This window comes from Psilocybe cubensis, chromosome 5 (genome assembly GCF_017499595.1).
Source record: "Psilocybe cubensis strain MGC-MH-2018 chromosome 5, whole genome shotgun sequence".
NCBI classification, from domain to species: domain Eukaryota; kingdom Fungi; phylum Basidiomycota; class Agaricomycetes; order Agaricales; family Agrocybaceae; genus Psilocybe; species Psilocybe cubensis.
This window is the reverse complement of record NC_063003.1, coordinates 3,364,012-3,382,156: the sequence shown is the minus strand read 5'-3', so window position 1 is coordinate 3,382,156 and position 18,145 is coordinate 3,364,012. Positions and strand designations below refer to the sequence as shown.

The 18,145-nt window shown below is 47.4% G+C and overlaps 7 protein-coding genes across 7 annotated transcripts; 2 read left to right on the top strand and 5 right to left on the bottom strand.

Annotated features, from left to right (window-relative positions):
- Positions 1–438: 438 nt before the first annotated feature.
- JR316_0006507 (uncharacterized protein) lies at positions 439–2,207 on the bottom strand (the record flags this gene model as incomplete). Its single annotated transcript, XM_047892253.1, has 3 exons — positions 439–568; positions 601–1,934; positions 1,992–2,207. 3 exons carry the CDS (start codon positions 2,205–2,207, stop codon positions 439–441), a joined length of 1,680 nt encoding a protein of 559 aa, XP_047749602.1.
- A 274-nt stretch (positions 2,208–2,481) lies between these two features.
- JR316_0006506 (uncharacterized protein) lies at positions 2,482–5,985 on the bottom strand (the record flags this gene model as incomplete). The annotated part of the gene is made up of 6 exons (XM_047892252.1): positions 2,482–2,502; positions 2,575–3,319; positions 3,377–4,194; positions 4,250–5,245; positions 5,638–5,738; positions 5,841–5,985. 6 exons carry the CDS (start codon positions 5,983–5,985, stop codon positions 2,482–2,484), a joined length of 2,826 nt encoding a protein of 941 aa, XP_047749601.1.
- Positions 5,986–6,181: 196 nt separating this feature from the next.
- JR316_0006505 (uncharacterized protein) lies at positions 6,182–8,564 on the top strand (the record flags this gene model as incomplete). The annotated part of the gene is made up of 6 exons (XM_047892251.1): positions 6,182–6,427; positions 6,484–6,785; positions 6,833–6,958; positions 7,009–7,295; positions 7,354–7,864; positions 8,288–8,564. The coding sequence occupies 6 exons, from the start codon at positions 6,182–6,184 to the stop codon at positions 8,562–8,564; spliced, it is 1,749 nt and encodes a 582-aa protein (XP_047749600.1).
- Positions 8,565–8,680: 116 nt separating this feature from the next.
- JR316_0006504 (uncharacterized protein) lies at positions 8,681–12,190 on the bottom strand (the record flags this gene model as incomplete). Its single annotated transcript, XM_047892250.1, has 5 exons — positions 8,681–10,074; positions 10,128–10,880; positions 10,946–10,993; positions 11,055–11,994; positions 12,065–12,190. The coding sequence occupies 5 exons, from the start codon at positions 12,188–12,190 to the stop codon at positions 8,681–8,683; spliced, it is 3,261 nt and encodes a 1,086-aa protein (XP_047749599.1).
- Positions 12,191–12,459: 269 nt separating this feature from the next.
- Positions 12,460–13,104, top strand: JR316_0006503 (uncharacterized protein; the record flags this gene model as incomplete). Its single annotated transcript, XM_047892249.1, has 3 exons — positions 12,460–12,648; positions 12,702–12,770; positions 12,829–13,104. The coding sequence occupies 3 exons, from the start codon at positions 12,460–12,462 to the stop codon at positions 13,102–13,104; spliced, it is 534 nt and encodes a 177-aa protein (XP_047749598.1).
- A 582-nt stretch (positions 13,105–13,686) lies between these two features.
- Positions 13,687–14,218, bottom strand: JR316_0006502 (uncharacterized protein; the record flags this gene model as incomplete). The annotated part of the gene is made up of 2 exons (XM_047892248.1): positions 13,687–13,746; positions 13,829–14,218. The coding sequence occupies 2 exons, from the start codon at positions 14,216–14,218 to the stop codon at positions 13,687–13,689; spliced, it is 450 nt and encodes a 149-aa protein (XP_047749597.1).
- Positions 14,219–14,882: 664 nt separating this feature from the next.
- Positions 14,883–17,589, bottom strand: JR316_0006501 (uncharacterized protein; the record flags this gene model as incomplete). The annotated part of the gene is made up of 11 exons (XM_047892247.1): positions 14,883–14,979; positions 15,037–15,236; positions 15,296–15,460; positions 15,513–15,725; positions 15,783–15,820; positions 15,872–16,283; positions 16,336–16,406; positions 16,479–17,121; positions 17,172–17,362; positions 17,415–17,480; positions 17,535–17,589. The coding sequence occupies 11 exons, from the start codon at positions 17,587–17,589 to the stop codon at positions 14,883–14,885; spliced, it is 2,151 nt and encodes a 716-aa protein (XP_047749596.1).
- Between the last annotated feature and the right edge of the window lie 556 nt (positions 17,590–18,145).

Genomic DNA, 18,145 nt, shown 5'->3' with positions numbered 1-18,145 from the left:
TTGGAAACGCGCGCATCGGAGAGTTTCCGACCCGCTGCTGCCGCGCGCGGCGCTTACACGCTATGCGCACCCATTGGAAACGCGCGCATCGGAGAGTTTCCGACCCGCCGCTGCCGCGTGCGGCGCTGCGCACCAATTGAAAACCTGCGCATCGGACAGTTACCGACCCGCCGCTGCCGCGCGCGGCGCTTACAGGCTATGCGCACCCATTGGAAACGCGCGCATCGGAGAGTTTCCGACCCGCCGCTGCCGCGCGCGGCGCTTACACGCTGTGCGCACCACTTGGAAATGCGCGCATCGGACCCGCTATCACATTCAACTTGTATTTAGTTCATTGTACTTCTAAATTATGTGATCTGTTCATTCTTATTTCACTTGATTTCATAGCATACATAGAAGACAAATGATATAATTTGATCATACAGACACAGTATGCTACTACTCAAACTTGAACATGTTAACATCTAAAAATTTATCAAAGTATGCAGGAGTGAATACCAAACCACTCTGTTCCAGTTCCGACACAGCTAGCAACGGGGTAGTTTCAACATGTACATCGTTATGAATTCTAAGAATTTGTTGAGGATATAACAAAGTTACATACCACTCTCCGACTGGAACTCGCTGCCACTACCCTCATCTTCTGCAATATCTGACTGCCTTCCTGTTTCTTCGTCCAAAGTTCCGCCCAAGTTGTCATCCGACCCCGCATTTGTGCTGCTGTCATCGTCGAAAAGGCCTAATGCTGCATCCAAGCTGTCATCCGACTCGGAACCAAAAAGGTTGTCGTTTGCGGCTTGGTTTATAATATCGTTATCCGATTCGGAGTCACTGGAGTTGCCATTACTGGAGACTGGATCCGCCGCTTCTGTAAAATCTTCAACGCTGGAAAGCGGGACCTGATCTGCAACTTCTGCAAAATCTCCGACACTGGAAGGCGGGCTCCCTTCGGTACCGTACTTGAAGTAGTCGGGTTGGGTGAATGTGGCGGAAGGCAATGTTTGGACGGCGGATATGGCTGCAGAATCAAAGGTGCCGACCTGAGACAAAGAGTCTTCAGTGGAATATTTAACCTTTTGCCCTTCCTTGAGATTTTTTGCGTATCCTGTATGTTCTTTCGGATTGCTGACCTCGGAAATGCTGAGGACATCTTTGATGGTAAGAGATTTCCCCCAAGTCCACTTGTCGGATGGGGGCGTCTGCTTTGAATTCATCAAATCGGCGGGTATTTCGGGTTTGCGGGTTTTGATGTTGTCGCGTCCATACGTTGCCGCACCCTCAATAGCAGCATCGTCAAGTTCCTGGCTAAGCTCGTAGAGCTTGAAAAATCCCATTGCACGTCGCGAAATACAAGCAACTTGGTTGGAGGCTACATCGGCAAGACATGTAGAGAAATTCTTGACACCTCTGAACTGAACAAGCAGATCATCAGAAAGATTACGGAATTTAGCACAACAACCACAGTGTATGTCACCGGGTTTAGAGTCGGGAACAATCTGAGTCGGATAAATAAAGTTTGTCTGACCAGGGGCATCGGGAGGGGGATCAAGAGTAGACAGCTGCCCATGACGTATACCACTCGGCTCAGCGGGAGGCAGCGGTTTGGTGGAATCCTTTGCTTTGGGGAAACTTTTAGCATACTGTTCACCATGAAATTTCATGATTTTCCCAATGGTAAGATGATTTAACATTCTTTCGGGACTTGGGGGGGTATTACGAGTCCACCAGTCATAAAGGTATTTTTTGACACCTTTCTCAAAACCCTGGTCATTGTCATCCGCGGCCAAAGAGGGCAAAAGATCGGGGTGAAAGTCCATTGGAAACTCTTCGGGTAGACATGCAAAAAGAGATTCGGAAAGAAGGCGAAGGATGTATGGGATATCCAGCACCCAACCAACTGCATATGCTTGACCGACAACTGCCATAATGTAGTGCTATTGAGTACATGAGATTTATCAGTGATAAGATGATGATCATTTCTGATAACACACCAATTCTTCCTGAAGGCAACGTTGCATCCATCCATGGTTGTCCAGACTGGCGTCGATGATATGAATTAAAGCCTCGCGAAGTCTAGAAGCACCACAATATATGATTCCTTGCGCCAAAACCTGCTCGGCCTTTTGGGACCCAACTTGGATGTCAAAGGGGTTGAACGGTCTGATCGTGATCAAGGGTTGGTCAAAAAATGACTCGGAGTCACTCATGGTGGTTGCAGATTAAGGACAAAAATTTCAAATTACAAAGGTTTGTAATGTTTATTTACTGATCTAAAAGATCGATCTGATATCAAAGCCAAATGATGCCACATTTGCGCTTTGCGATGTGCATATGCTATTGCACCCGGCAAAATTGTCGGGTTATCCTCGATAGCCGACTTCCAGGTTGCACTCTTGTGTAAGAAATATGTCACGGTCCATTGCATCTCATACCTAACCAATGTACTCTCCTCCTTCCATCGTTGAAAGTGAGCTCTGGCTCTTAACCAATGTACTCTTTTAACTGAAAGGTTAATAGAAATTAGCGCTCAACAAAAATAGAATCAATATGAGAAATTAACTGACATTCAAGCACTGTTGCCGGATCAGCGTTATCGCCGAGAGAATTCGGATCGGCATTGTCGGGAGCGTCGGGATCCAGCACCCATCGGGGACCTAACCGTTGATTTACTGAGTACCATATCCATGACAAGCGGAAATTTGTCGATCCTGGTATGTTCGGGTTAAGAACAGCGGTACTTGATCGGACATCATCTTTGGTGAGGACCCGAAACTCCCGAAGAATATTGTTGTCGGCACCAAGTTGAACTAGGCAATCTCGACATCGTGAGTAGGCTTGTGCATGATGTGAAATGCGTTCCCTCAACTCCTTTGCTGCCGCTTGTCCTCGTGTACGCACACCTTTTCGTGGGCCCTTTCGTATGACATCGGAATACTGAAATGACCTCTCTGCAATAAGTTCTCGAATTTGATTCAGGTGTCCTCGAGCTTGTGAAATCCTAGCATGTATTTCAGATGGTGCATGAATGATGTCCACATTCCCATTAGAAGGTAGGAATATTGTTTGAAGGTCAATAGGCTCATACACCGCTGAACCCGATCCCGGCGCCAAAATGTCTTCCTCATCCTCCCAATCTATAAAGAGTTGTTCGGGTATTTCATTCCCTTTGGAAGCTGTCGGAAGAACTCCCGCATCATTTTGCAGAATGCTTAGTTGAGCCATTAATGCTTTTAAAGTTTCGCGTAGCTTTATTAATTTGTTACGTTCCGCAAGCCGATCATGGTTAATAAGGCGTCGGGCTCTCATCCGAATGTCCAATCTGTGTGTATAACTATTAACACCATGATAAATAATCAAGACTGATTTAAACACATACTGTCTTTCTTCCACAACTACTGCAAATTGTATCCATGACTCAATCGGGTTTAGAGGTCGATGCGGAACTGCATCGGGAGTGACTGTGGAGGTTCCAGGCCTTTTTGCTGCATATATATCCATAACCTTTGGGTCCACCAACCTCTTGGACTCAGCTTCTTCAATTTGTTGTTTCCATAACTTTACTGCATCGGGGTCAGCTCCTTGGGTTAAGTTTACAAATGCTACCCGATACTGCTCTTGTTTTTCTTCAGCCTCATCATGCCTACGACAGAGATATTTTGTGATTCCAAGAGCCTTTTTGTGATTAGAGTCGGAAGCATGATCGTCTAGCAACTCTGCACGGTGCGCCAGAGTTGCTGTGCGGGCGGCGGGAGATATATGATTCAAATCCGCCCATAGTGATTCCAAAATTTCTCCGCAGACGCAAGCGGCACCAGGAATGAAGGTTGGTGCATATCTAAAGAAACATTCATCTTTATGAGCATGTACGTGAAACATGCCAATTGCCCGATCAACTTTGAGTCCTTTGGGGAGTAGATGCCCAATACGCTTGAGAAGATAAATGATATATTGACAGATTATGTCGTAGATAACCGCTAGGCCTTGGTCGGGATCAACACCTGTTGATTTTAATGCTGATAGAAGAGCAAAGTCGACATTCTTTTGTTGCTCTCCTTTAAAAAGATCGACAAGTGAATTGGGGGCGTAACATCCATGCCTTGCACAGGCAACCCCCACAATGCCTGTAACATCGCAGGATTTTGATGATAATAATGAATTTTGGATTGCCCGGAATGTGTTTTCACATGGTGCTCCCTGAAGAGGGTAGTTAGATATTCCACCTGTTATTTATCAAATACAAAGCTCTTACTGTCAATGCTTCAATGGCGGATTTCAAAAATTCACCATACTCCATTCGATCGGGTGTCATTCCACCACCTTCCGACAACCATATATCGCGGGATGGTTTTTTAGATCGGACATGGTCTGCTTTGAAGTTTCCGTCCGCTACAAAAACACGCTTGTAGACCCAGCGATTGGGGTCATCTTTCCAGTTGGCACTCAAATTGACACCAGGCTGTGGACATGCTGGGCAGAAATTGGCTAGTTCTCCCCGCCCAACCGACAGTGCACTTTTGCCGTTATGGCCTCCGAATCCTGCCCATTTTAACTTTTTCATCCATCTCCATAAGCGGGACATCCGTCGAAATTCATTATAAAGATTGACAACGGTATGCGGGGCAGTCGGATTGGTGACACGTCGCAATAGGGAGTAGAACTGGTAAGCAGAAGACTTGAGTTCTAAATTTGAGAGTCGAAAATAATCTAATAATTGTGCGGAAAATAGTGTGCGGATTTGCTGGAAACTTGTCGGTAGCAATCGGCATGCCATGAGATCTAAAGGAAGCTGCCCCGACCCATGGCAAACGCAAGATACCATAGCCAAATGATGAAGGCCATTAGTATGCACAACTCGCACATAGGAATTGTTTAACCCATCAGCAAAGGGGGCATTTCCAGTGAAGGTAGAGTTGGGATCCCGATTCCCGACCGTTGGTGGCGAAAGATATGCTGGCATGAATCGGACATCGGAGTCGGCATCACCTACCTCTGCTTCATCATCAACATCTTCAAATCCCTCCAAATTTGATGGATCCTCCCGAAGCTGGTTGAGATACTCCTCAAACTGATTATCTGTAATGCCATCTGGATTTTGGGTATGTTCTGAGTCCTCCTTAGTATCATCCATAAAAATATCATTGTCATATCTTGAAGGATATGAAGGTGATTCAGATGTCGGGTGTGCGACGCGCAGTAGAGCCTGTTCTTCAAAGTCTTTCCGCTCTTCCAACTCCTCAAGAAGTTGCTTTTGAAATGTTAGAGATTCGCATAGAGGAGGAAATTCTGCAGAATGGTGAGATATTAATAGATAACATCCCACCTCCCATAGCTCTGCTGATCGGAAATAGGCACCATTCCAACGCTCTATCCTATGCATTGGATTAACCTGATGCTCATGTCGTATGCACCGTCTGCATAATAGAGATGGAATAGAGCAATCTCGACACCTCCATACCGAGATGCAATCATTATGGCATTGTGTGCAGATGGATGGTGCATTAAGCGCCCTCGGCGCTTCTCGACTCAGCAATGCACCAAGTATATCATCCACTCGTTCCACAAATTGCAGAATGTAGTCTCTTTGAGTCTTTAACGTATAAGATAAGCCAGCAACTCCATTTAAAACTTTGAAATTACCTTTCGAGGTCTGGAGTCTACAGGTCTTCCATCGTCGCGGTGGTCATCAGTGTTGTGTATGTCATAATCACCTTCATAGCCTTCCGATGTATCCTGATTGTCTATATGCCATGGATCACCTGTATTACGCCTCTGTGGAACTGCCAATGAGACTGGAACAAGGAAAGTCAGTGATTGTAATAATAGCTTGCATTTTTTGATACCTTTTACCAAGTCCGGAACCGTCCTTCCAGTTCTTGTTGTACGAGTACGATTTTCATATGTTACTGCGTCTGCTGCATCAGCATCATCCTCATATAATGTCCCCTTTTTGGATCTTCTTGAACTTTTGGTTCTCTGTGACGGCATAGAAAAGGAATAGAAAGAGCAGAACAAAGTACAAACGTGAAGACTCTTAGGTTCCTTATCATGAAATCGATTGGATCTTATTCCTGAATGGAGGTTGTGAAATTTGTCATACAGGCCTGAAAAATATAAATAGGGAAACCTTCTAGCTAAGCTGAATTCTTTACACCCCCATAAAAAGGTATAAGCAGCCCAGAACATGTCGGAGATAGATGAGCAAGATGTTCTAGATGTTTTTCAGACCCACGATAGGCGCAAGAGGGTGTACAATAGTCTGGAGAGAAAGGAAATAGACCCTTTCAAAGAAGAATATTTTGCGGCAACATCTAATCTTGAACGCAAACAGGTTGTATGCAAGATTCTCCCTAAACTATTTAATATTTGGGTTACGACAGGAAGTAGACGTCTGTCTGCAACTCAGGAATTTGCACAAAAAGAGGCAAAGGTATGTTACTATTGGTTACTTACCTGACAATATTTACCAATTCCGATTACTGCCAGCGGCTACTTGGTTGGATTCGGAATAATTGGAGAGCACCTCAACCAACCGGTGCTGAACTCAAGGGGGAAAAGCACAAGCGTACTACTGTGCTATGGCGAACCCGACCCGACGATGTCTATAAGGAAATTGCCTCAATCCTTGGACTTGAACATGCCGACAGTACTACACCTTTGGCATTTGAAACCCGCTCCCGTGCGATGGGCAATATTATTAGCCGCATGACTCCGCAAGAAAAACGAGCTCTGGATAGGGAAGCGGAAACATTGAATACAGTTGAGTATACGGACGAGCAGAAACTAAAGTAAGTCATTAATATTTAACAGTACACTAGCTCTAAAATATTTATAGGAGGGGGAACAAATATGCTTTTAAGAGGCTTGATGAGGCTGCTACTGTTCATTGGGCAGAAATGGGTTTGATGAATATAACATTTGTTGCAAGGCTCAATGAATCGGGCCAGCTCTCTGTCCGAGTGTGAGTCATGTTTTTCCACATTCAAACACATGCACTCACCAATTTGATAGTCATGATCAAGTTGCTAGTACACTTGGTGTTGTCTCCACTCTGTTTGAGGACCAGAAGCCCGATGAAGTCACCCAAATGAAGAGGATGGTTGCTACATATGTTCGTGGGTTGTTAAATGCTAGAGACAGAATACGGAATGGGACCCGCAATGAAAACACTACTGAAATATCTATCCTTGACCAAGATCCCGACGGATTTCCGCTTTTGCCATCCAACTTTGATGCAAGTAAATACAACAAGGAACAGTTGGAAGAGTTGTATCGTATGTATATGGGGCAGAACTACTGTGAGTTGCCAGTCATTATTTTCTTCAAAAGGGATACCTTTGCCTAACAATTGAGTAGTTTTAGCCACCAATGGCCGTTCTAAACATGCACCATTTAATGCTCTTCATGAATATCAGTCAACATTTATTTCACCAGAATATTTACCCCCAAAGGTCCGCCTTAATGCACCCCGCTCAGTCAGTTTAGATGACCTCCGACGTATCATGGACCACATTTACGCCCGACAAGAAATATTTCCACCCAGCCAGGTCTTCCGCTTCCGCAAGGTAAAAAAATTTAGGAAGGGGGATGAAACTACCCCAACAAATTACCCCGACGAAGACTTTCAATCTGATGCAGAGAAGCGCCGGGTTCCACCTAAAAAACCAAAAAAAGCAGCTAAAAAGAAGAATACTGCCGCACCTACGAAACCCGCACCTCTTGAATCTGCACCACTCCGCATTGAAGACATGCAAGGTGCTTCTCAATTGGTGTCCTTTGATAGTTTTCAGCCAGTAGAAGCGCCCTCAAAAGCACCACCTCCACCACCTCACACAAAGATCAATATGCAGGATATTGACCCAGTTTTGTTGAATGAAAGTCAAGCAAATCAAGTTATAATTCACACACCCGCACCCGCACCCGCACCCGCACCTGCACCACCCGCACCCGCACCACCCGCACCCACACCCACACCACCTGCACCCGCACCACCTGCACCTGCACCCACACCACCTGCACCTGCATCGGCACCTGCGCCCACGCCCGCACCTGCACCACCCGCACCTGTACCCGCACCACCTGCATCCGCACCCGCACACGCACCCACACACGCACCCGCACCCGCACCCGCACCCGCACCCGCACCCGCACCCGCAGATGCACACGCACACGCACACGCACATGCACACGCACATGCACCCACACCCACACCCACACCCACACCCGCACCCGCACCCACATCCACAGCACCAACTCTAGTGATTGGTACTAATGGATTGCTTGATGTTAGTATTCTGGAGCCTGGGCGGCATACCAACAAAAACAAATCTTCCCGACCCAAACCACGTCCGAGAAAAAAGCCAACCACTCCCGATGAGATTGCACAGGCTGAAGAGTCAAGACGTTTATTGGAAGAGGCGCGGCAGATCGAGGCATCATTGCATATACCAGCACATGCAGATAAGCAAGCAGAAAGTTCAGGTGTGCGAAGAAAGCATAGAGAGGTAGATGAGGACCTTATTCTCTCTGGAAAGCGGGTACGCCGTCAAAGACAAAGAAGCCATTAGATATTCTATGTATCTTAGTATCATGTTTTCACAATAAGAAAGTTTGGGCAAGCAGGAAAAATATATTGATAGAGATACAAAAAAAACCAGCCTGCACAATCAACCACTACACAATTCTAAACAGAAGGGGAGGCTACATCCAAGCTGTTATTAACACCCGACTTTTTGTCACCACCATTCTCATTGTCATCAGGCGAGTCTGAATCAATGTCCATATCCGACTTGTAATGATGCACTATACCGTCCTTGGTGCCTGTCAAACGCTTCAACCGTGGATATGCAGTAGCAGAAGTTGCTAAACCATCACGAGCGGAAGAGGGAGAGGCGGGGTGAGTGGGTGACACTGTGGGGGGGACAACAGCGGCGGGTCGAGGAGCGGGAGGAGAAGCAGGTGACGTGGGAGGAGCGGGTGACGCAGTGGGAGCGGGTGACGCAGCGGGAGCGGGTGACGCAGCTGGAGCGGGTGAGGCAGCGGGAGCGGGTGAGGCAGCGGGAGCGGGTGAGGCAGCGGGAGCGGGTGAGGCAGCGGGAGTGGGTGAAGTGGGAGCAGGTGAGCCAACAAGGTCGGGTGAAGCAGTGCGTGATGCAGTGGGTGAGGCAAGTGGTGCAGCAGGTGACGCGGCGGGTGATGGAGAGGAAAAAGAGGCACTCGGAGACCCAGAGCGAGTAGGTGAATGGGAGGCAGAGGGTGAAATATACTCACTTTCTTCCTCAAAGTTATCCCTTGACACTTCGATTTCTTGTTGTTGAAACTCGTCAACAGCCCTTTCCATATCCACAAGACGTTCCAAGAGGATAGCATATGAGTTATCTAACTCCTTGATACTCCTTGACATAGTTGAAATCTTCATTCGTGCATTGTGCAGTAGGTTTTCGGAAGTGTTGACAAGTTTCTGGTTAGACCCGACCCGTAGTGATAAGCTCTGATACTCAACCTTTAAATCCTCATGCGCTCTGCTGACCTCCATAAGTTCCTGGCGGGTATGGGCATAACGATCTTCCATAACAGTCAGTCGCTCAATAAGATGTGCAATGAGCGGGTGTGAGGAAAGCCCGCTAAGATCGGGGGGAGGTGCAGTAGTAGCTGGATTGACCTCCATCCTGGAAACCCTACTAGTCAGATCCTGGATCAATAGAGCCAATGACGCGACAGCGGGAGTGGTTGTGGGGACATGAGCAGAGGGGAGAGGGACAACGGAAGTGGGAGTTTGAACAGCGGGAGCAGAAACAAGGGCGGGAAGTGAGGAGACTGCGGGAGTGGGAATGTGAGCGGGGAGCGCGGGAGCGGGAACATGAGCGGGGGAGGCTGCGGGAGCAGGAACACGAGGGGGGAGCGAGGGAGCGGGAACATGAGCGGGGGAGGCTGCGGGAGCAAGAACACGAGGGGGGAGTGAAGAGACAGCGGGAGCAGCAATACGAGAAGGGAGTGAGGGGACAGTGGAGGCAGGATGTGAGACAACGCGAACGGGAATGGAGGCATTTGCCTTCTCATCATCACTCAATTCAATGACTATTAGAAACATTAGCATATATAAAATTTCAAAGGGGGAAAAAGTGAAATACCGTTTGAAAAAGGTGTGTTTTGCAATGTTGTCAACTCGTTTGACTTGGTAGCAGAGCTACGAGCAGAACCAGAGGCTGGAGCAACGGCTCTTGGCTTTTTCTTGAGTGGTTCCAAGTCAGAAAGGACCACCGCGGGGGTAGTGCGCTTGGACTTCCCTACTTGCCGGGAAGGCTTTGGCAAATTAGTATTTCTAGCCTTGCGACCTGTCACAGAAACACTATTGCGAAAGCAACCCTTCTTACTGTGGCTGCATTCAAAGCAAGCGGCCTTGGTGCCAATATGGCAGGTGATCTTCATGTCTCTACACCTATCACATGGAGTCATATGCGGAATGCGGGGGGTATCATCTTCGGGCAGCTCATCCACCACAGGCAGTGGTGGTGTTTCATGCCGTTTCCGCTTCGAGCCTGTGCGACCACTGGACCGATCTTCTTCTTCTTCTTCTTCACTCTCCGACCCCTCATACTCAGAACCCGATGCTTCGACAGCACCCGATGCACCGGAGCTGGATGCCTTGACAGCGCGGTTGTATTCCTCGGTTAGCATTTTCACCTTTTGTGATTGCCCTCCCTGAGATTTTTTGAAGGAATGATGAGGGGAGTCGGGCATTTCAAAAGACGCCAGAGCAAGATCGTGGTGGATATCGATGATTTTTCGAGTAGGGGGGTTGGAAGGCTCTGCTGCCTTAGTTTCTTTTGACTTCAACTTTGACGCCTTGGTTGCTTTGGTGGCCAACTGAGGCTTAGAACTGCCTAGTTGGAGAAAGCATAGTTAATCTGAATTGGAATGTATAAAAAGAACGTCACGGTGGTCATACCTGATGCAGAGCTTTGGGGTTCATGCTCAACAGTATGGGTATGTTTGACTAAGTTGTTCGGAACATTAACAATTTTTTTTAAAAAAATGATGTAGTGAACAAAACATACCGGATGTCAGTGTTGCAGTAGCAGGTGCACCCAGCGAGCGGTAATTAACTGTCATACCCAATGAACGGGAATTAGTAGCCGCACCCGACGAGGCAAGAGAGGCAGCAGGGACACCCGACATGCGGGACTGTGGTGCTTCACCCGACACGCGGGTTTGCGGTGCTGCACCCGACACGCGGGACTGCGGTGCTGCACCCGCCATGCGGGTTTGCGGTGCTGCACCCGATACGCGGGTTTGCGGTGCTGCATCCGATATGCGGGACTGTGGTGCTGCATCGGACACGCGGGATTGGGGTGCTGCATCGGACATGCGGGTTTGCGGTGCTGCACCCGATACGCGGGTTTGCGGTGCTGCACCCAATACGCGGGTTTGCGGTGCTGCATCCGATACGCGGGACTGTGGTGCTGCACCCAACACGCGGGATTGAGGTGCTGCATCGGACATGCGGGATTGTGGTGCTGCACCCGATGACACAAGAGAGGTGGGTGGGCCACCCAATACGGGAGTATAGGGTAATGCACCCAACACGCGGGACTCTGATGCATGGGATTGCACTGCATCCGATGCGCAGGAAGGGTCTGGTGTACCTGTTGAGCGGAAACACGGTGCACATATCAAGAATTGAGGGGGATGTGGGGCACCAAAAAAGTGAGAATTCGCACCAGAGTGGGGGGGAGATGCTCCCTGATTGGTGTAATCCTTAGCATCAGAAGAGTGTGCGCGTGTATCACCGCTCGGATTTGGGACCGAGTTGACGTGCACTTTGGCGGCTTCCTCCAAAATTAGGGCATGTTGGGCGGTAAACTCCTTAATATTGAGGGTGCCTTTCTTCAAGGCTGCCTTGTACCCAATGGTGACAGTCCAAAAAAATGATTCTGGACCAAACTTGACAAAGGCATCGGGGAAGGTCTTTGACTTTCTCAACAATATAAATTGTTTCTAAAAAGAAGCACCGTAGTATAGTATACACATCAGAGTCATGAGGTGGAGAAAAAAAAATGCCACGTACCAACTTCCGATTGTTCAATTTCATGAATCCTTCCAGATTTCCACCCTTGACTGCATTCCGGAGTTCGAGATCCGCTGCCTCAAGAGCAAGGCGCAGAGTGTTGGAATTGTTGAATTGGGAGGCCATTTGTAACAGCTAAGAGGGGGGAGTGTGGAGTATGTGTTAAATGTGTTGATTGGGGGGTCAGGGATGTATGTGGAGAGAAGCAAGTTGCACAAGTTGCACGGTACCTCTGAATTGACCCGATACGCTGTAAGTCGAAAGGTCATGTGATTGTTCCCAGACGTGCACCTATGATTGCCTCCGCAAATGCTTGGCGTGCAAGGGTATATCATGGCATCTCTTGTGATTTTTCGAGGCATCCTATCTTTTCCTCCCAAAGCCACTGTCGCGTCATGTCCGATTTCAATCCCAAGCCTCAGACTGTTGAATCCAATGTTCCCAGTGGTTATACTGTTATTGAGGGGCCCGGGGGGAAGAAGTACCTTGTCCCCCTTTTTGTGGTGCCCTCTCTGGAATATTCAATGTCCGCTTATCACAAAAAAGCGGAAATGAAGACTGAAATCGCCAATGCTGACGGTCTGGTAAGTAATCAGTTTTAATTGATTTTTATATTGAAAGTATTTACCATCCTAAGGATCCCTATCTTGAACGCTTACAGACCTACAACACTATTGCGGGAACGCTGCACGCACCACCCGACCCGGTATGTCATTAAAATCCAAACCGCGCCACTCACACACACTAATGATCACTTCTGGCAGCCGCTTACCGACAAGGAGCTTCTCCGACAACATGCTGAGGTCCAAGCACTTGTAGAAAAACTTGGCATCTCATATCGCGACGCTGCTCACCGCCTTTATATGGCCGAAATGGAGAAGTTGAAGGTCGCCGACATGCAAAGAAAATCATTCCAAATCTTTGAGAAGCGGGCAACTAACACCCTCAAGGGGATTGCAGGGCGCCATAATTACAAGAGCAATTATTTTATGATGTACAAGAAAATGAAATCCGAAATATCAAAGCAGAAGGAGCAGTAGATACATAGCTAGTGATACATAGTTAGTTTCTTTAAAACAAATTATCACTGTTCCTTGCCTCAGACATGAGTGTAATGTGAAGTACAATACTCCCTAGTAGGTCAAGTTTGAAATTGTACTTGACTCGTTGACATGAACCCTTGACTTCCAGCACCAAGCGGTATGCACATATTCAACTGTGCCAAACCCGATCATCAATTGTCGGTATTACTACTTAGAAATTTCCGCAGAGTACACTAAGACCCGACCTCACTGTATATTCCGACAATCCTACTAGATGTCAGCTAGAAGTCCTATTAATTACTGCTGTTCAATGAATCCACGCTATATGCTACATTGTAAATTCCCTGTTTTGGATAGTGTATATTCGCTGCTTTAATGAATTCTTTGAATCCGTATAATGCATCACAATGTATAGGTTCATTGTATCGTATGTTACTGTACAATGTTACAGTGCTATGTGCGGAAACTGTCAAATTGTTGAAGATGGGCTGGAAAAAATGGGGTCTCCAAACATCACCATGAACATGGCTTCTGAAGCTGAGTACGTACCTGTACACTCGTCAGAGAAACTAGCTGCATTCAGTCGATCATGGTCCGGAGGCTCATCTGCTGAACCCATTGATCTCGACGAGGACCACTCTGCACAACATACCAGCCATGAGTTGAACAACCTATCCAAAGTAGTCAATTCACAAACGCCCATGGTTGAGGAAACCCATACTCCGTCTACTATCTCCCTGCGTGCAGAAGACATACTTAATATGTCGCCCACAATAGATATGCCTGCCAAGACACCCTCGCCAATTGAACACCACCATCCAATGGATGCCTCGCCAGACTTTTTCTTAAACACCAGCTCGTCTATGAATCCCTCGCCCAGCTCGTCTACAAAACCATTGCCCATGAATCCCACACCCATGGCACCCTCGCCCAGCTCGTCCACAAAGCCATCGCCCATGAATCCCTCGCCCATGGATACATCACCCAGCTCGTCTATGAATCCCTCGCCCAGCTCGTCCATCAGACCATCGCCCATGGCTCCCTCGCCCATGGCTCCCTCGCCCATGAATCCCTCGCCCATGAATCCCTCGCCCATGAATCCCTCTCCCATGGCTCACTCGTCTATAAACACACTGCCGGTTGCCAACTCCAAGTTACCCATGATTAACTTGCCTGTTAACATGCCCTTGCCAATGCTCCCCCTAACCATCATCAGCAATACCGGGGCCAAGTAGGTAATGATCCGTAGTGATACGTAATTCTGTAGTGCCCATAGTAACGGTCCCATTTGGGTAACACACACTGATGTACCTGTAGCTTGGTACCAACGTGACATGGTACTCTGTAGTGATCTGTATTGTAACGCGAGTGCTGTGTAGCGGCGTGTAGCATGCTTACCATGGTCCATACCCCTCTGTATACAACTGACATACAAATTGTAGCATACTACCACAGATTTGTAGCATGCTACCACAGATTTGTAGCATGCTACCACAGATTTGTAGCACATCATAACACACTGCAAATAGGTACAAAGGCATATATAGTATCCACTTTCATTTGTATAGTGTTGTGTGGCTATTCCTGCAAGTGCCAATATCACACTGAAAACCGAACCATTTTTGACTAAAATGGGCAATTTTAAAAATAGATAATCTATGTTTGGATCGGACCAAACATGTTTCTATTAGTAGATGCATAACTATTAATATGTGACGATCTAAATATGGTATCTTCTAATCCACACCCGGCAGCTGCCCCGCTCATTCACCCAACTACCCTTCTGGACCGTAATCTAGTTCCTCCTGTGGGATAGAATGGAGAGTCATCCTATAAGGGTTGGGGGGGTTCTTCGTAGGCCTCATAATAGCACTGATTATGGAGATCTAAATGATGCAAAGAAAGAAATGAATAAAAAAAGATACACACCATCCTTCCTCAGCCACTTCCCTACATAAGCGAGCCAAGCGAGGACCTTGGTTCAAGGTATCCTTCTCTGCCTCTGCTGCAACCAACATGCAGGCATCATACCTCAGGGAGTACTCCTCTCCCTTGAATTCAATACCCGAACACGGACCACCTCTTGCAGGGTCAATCCCATCCCTCCACTCCTCAAGACAGTTGTGGATCTACAGCAAAATGCTTGTTAGCAAGGCAGTGCCAATAGCAGGAGAGAAATCAGAACTACACAACTGGCCACAAGCGCAAATGCTTTGTGGGGAAGCGATGTCTTGAAGAAATCCGTCTTTGTCTCCAGACCTTTGATGGGGACTGCAACCCCTTTTGTAGGATGGTAGAAGAAGTCCAGACAGATCTTCTTCACAAAAGGATGTCCAAATGGGACATCGTGATACTGGAAACAAATCAATGAGTGGTAAGCCAGGTAAAATGGACGGCGAACTCACTCGGGTTTTGGCAACACCCCGGTGGTATTTACCATTGAGTAGCCAATATGCTACCCTGTCCTTGATGTATTCGATCTCCCCCATCTGATTTTCAAACATATTGGGGTTCGCGGCGATGACCTCCGACGGGACTTCGAGGCCATACGCATTTTTGACCAGGGGTCTGATCATCGTCTTCAGTCTTCCCCGGAAGGTTGACGCGTAGACAAATGCCTAATGAGAACAGACACGTTAGTACGATATCCTTAAAAGAACACGCTAAAAATATACCGTTACGGCGGTATTCCTGTCTAGGAGCGTTTTTTTCTCTGCAAAGTTATGTAAACCAATTAACTAAAATCACAGAAGACAGAACTTACTATCAGGCAACACTTTATCCGTGTTCATTCTTTCAAACACGGTTACTGCCATCTTCACACATCCATCGGCGACTAATAAGTGATTTTCCCGAGTGGGAAAGGGGACCTCCTCTACTACATACAGGCACATCAGTTTGCGTGCAATTTTGAGCACATCTTTCCAGTAACCAGTAAAGGATGCAACTGAATGCTTGGATACTTCCCTAGCAGAAGAAGTACTGGACTTCTTATGAGCGATGTGTGCCTCACCAAGCACCTCATCATCGTCAGATGCTTCGTTGTTCTCCCTTGTCAAACCTTGGGATACGGCTCCTTGCGAAACAGCCGCCTTGCGCAATGCCTCAGGGCGAGATGGCTTGTTCGCCCGATTACGACGACGGTGTTCTTGAAGAACATCCTCTACTTCCACAACCTATATCAATAATACATTAGCTAGACATTAAATACAGCAGAGAAATGATTACATGGGGGGAAGGCTGGCGGAGCAATGCCCTTGCTCTCCTCTCCTCTTCATCATCGGAAACTTCATCAACCACTGTCAAACATAGGTGGTAAGCAAACACAACATAAAGGTGGAGTTAAACCAACGCTGGGCAGCAGGCTTCACCGTCGACATATTGGAGAGCTTCTTCATCCCCAATATTCTCTTCATCAATTCCTTGCATGCATTCGTCCCCTGATGCTTCCTCAGATTGCCTTTCACCGTCACTATCCCCCTCTTCCTCCTCCTCATCTTCCTCCTGCTCTATGCCTTCGTAATCTTGTTGCTCCTCCTCGTCTTGATGGCTGATGCTAGCCTCTTGGTGGGCGTTATAGGCTGCTGGATGCACTGGCTGTTGTACGGGGGCATGTTGTGTTACAGGATGCACTGGTTGTTGTACGGGGGCATCGTAGTATTGGACAGAATTCTCTGCCGCAGGGGCAGCGTAACGCTGAACAGGATTTGCTGCGTGTTGTACAGGGCGCGGGACAGGATGTGCTGCATGTTGTACGGGGCGCGGGACAGGATGTGCTGGCTGTTGTACCGGAGCAGCGGGGCGCTGGATGGGGGCAGTGGGTCTTTGGACAGCATGATCAAGCTCTGAGTGCTCCTGATTTCTCTGAGCTGCACGTTGGATCTGGACAGGAGGGGGGGCACCCTGAGATTGTCGTGGGCTTGGTTGGACTTGTTGGACATCCCAAGGAGCAACTGAAGGCGTTGGCCTTGGTTGCATTTGAATAGGGGGACCTACATGCGACACAACGGTAACCTAGACGTGCTTGGAAGATAGCAAATTTAAGATTAGAACAGTAGACTCACCCCATTGCGAGGTTTCTTCAAGGGAGGCGCCATCTCATTTTCAGGCATGGCGCTAGTATCCACATTGGCGGCCCTTGACTTCCTCTTCCCAGCCTTCTCGAAGTCAATAAAAATGATGTTAGATGTTTTCTCCTGCCGAGCATTTACTCCACCAAGACCACGGGTGCTTCGGATAGGACGGCCATTGTGGTCTTTTTAATAAGGAGTTCAGTGAATCTCAACAAAGAAAATGCTAGTACAGACCTGCTTCAGGAGCCTGAGGTGGCTCGTTTTCTGCCACGGAGCTCGGACCCTGTTCAACCTCTTGTCCTAGATGGATAAAACATTAAGTATGCGGATGTAATGAGGATATATAGATGATACCTTCAACCGTGGCATTGACAACCGCCTTTTTCTTTTTGGATCCTTTAGGTGGCATATTGGGCTGGTTTGACGGTTGTAATGCAGAAATAGAGACAAGGGGTGGTGAATTATGTCAAGCTACGATCCGGAGGTATGCGAAATTAGCCTCTTTTCAAAATTTAAGGCGACGGACATCAGTCAAAAATATATCGTGCCATATAGAAATTACAGGTACTGAAACAGTACCCCTATCTACTACAATATATCACATATACATTATAGTCAGATTCCATGTCCTACTTAGAGTTAAGTAAAGTTACATCTCAGAGGGGAAAAGACTGCACCTATCATGATCGCGGATTATCCTGAGGGTGCATTAGAATAGGTATTCCCCGACTAATGAGGGATACCCGTAGATGGGCGATTTCGAGCTGGGTTTCAAACAGAAGATCTTCATTGGATTTATATGCTCGCATAATGTCGTCCATATAACAACGTAGCTCTGCCTGAACTTCTAGACACCTCTGTTCAGTGAGTTGAAATTGGTCAAGAGCCTTTTTAACGGCCTCTATGCCTTGATTCTAGAGGAAGGTGGATTAAAACATGAAAATAGACCTAAAACAAAGAACTCT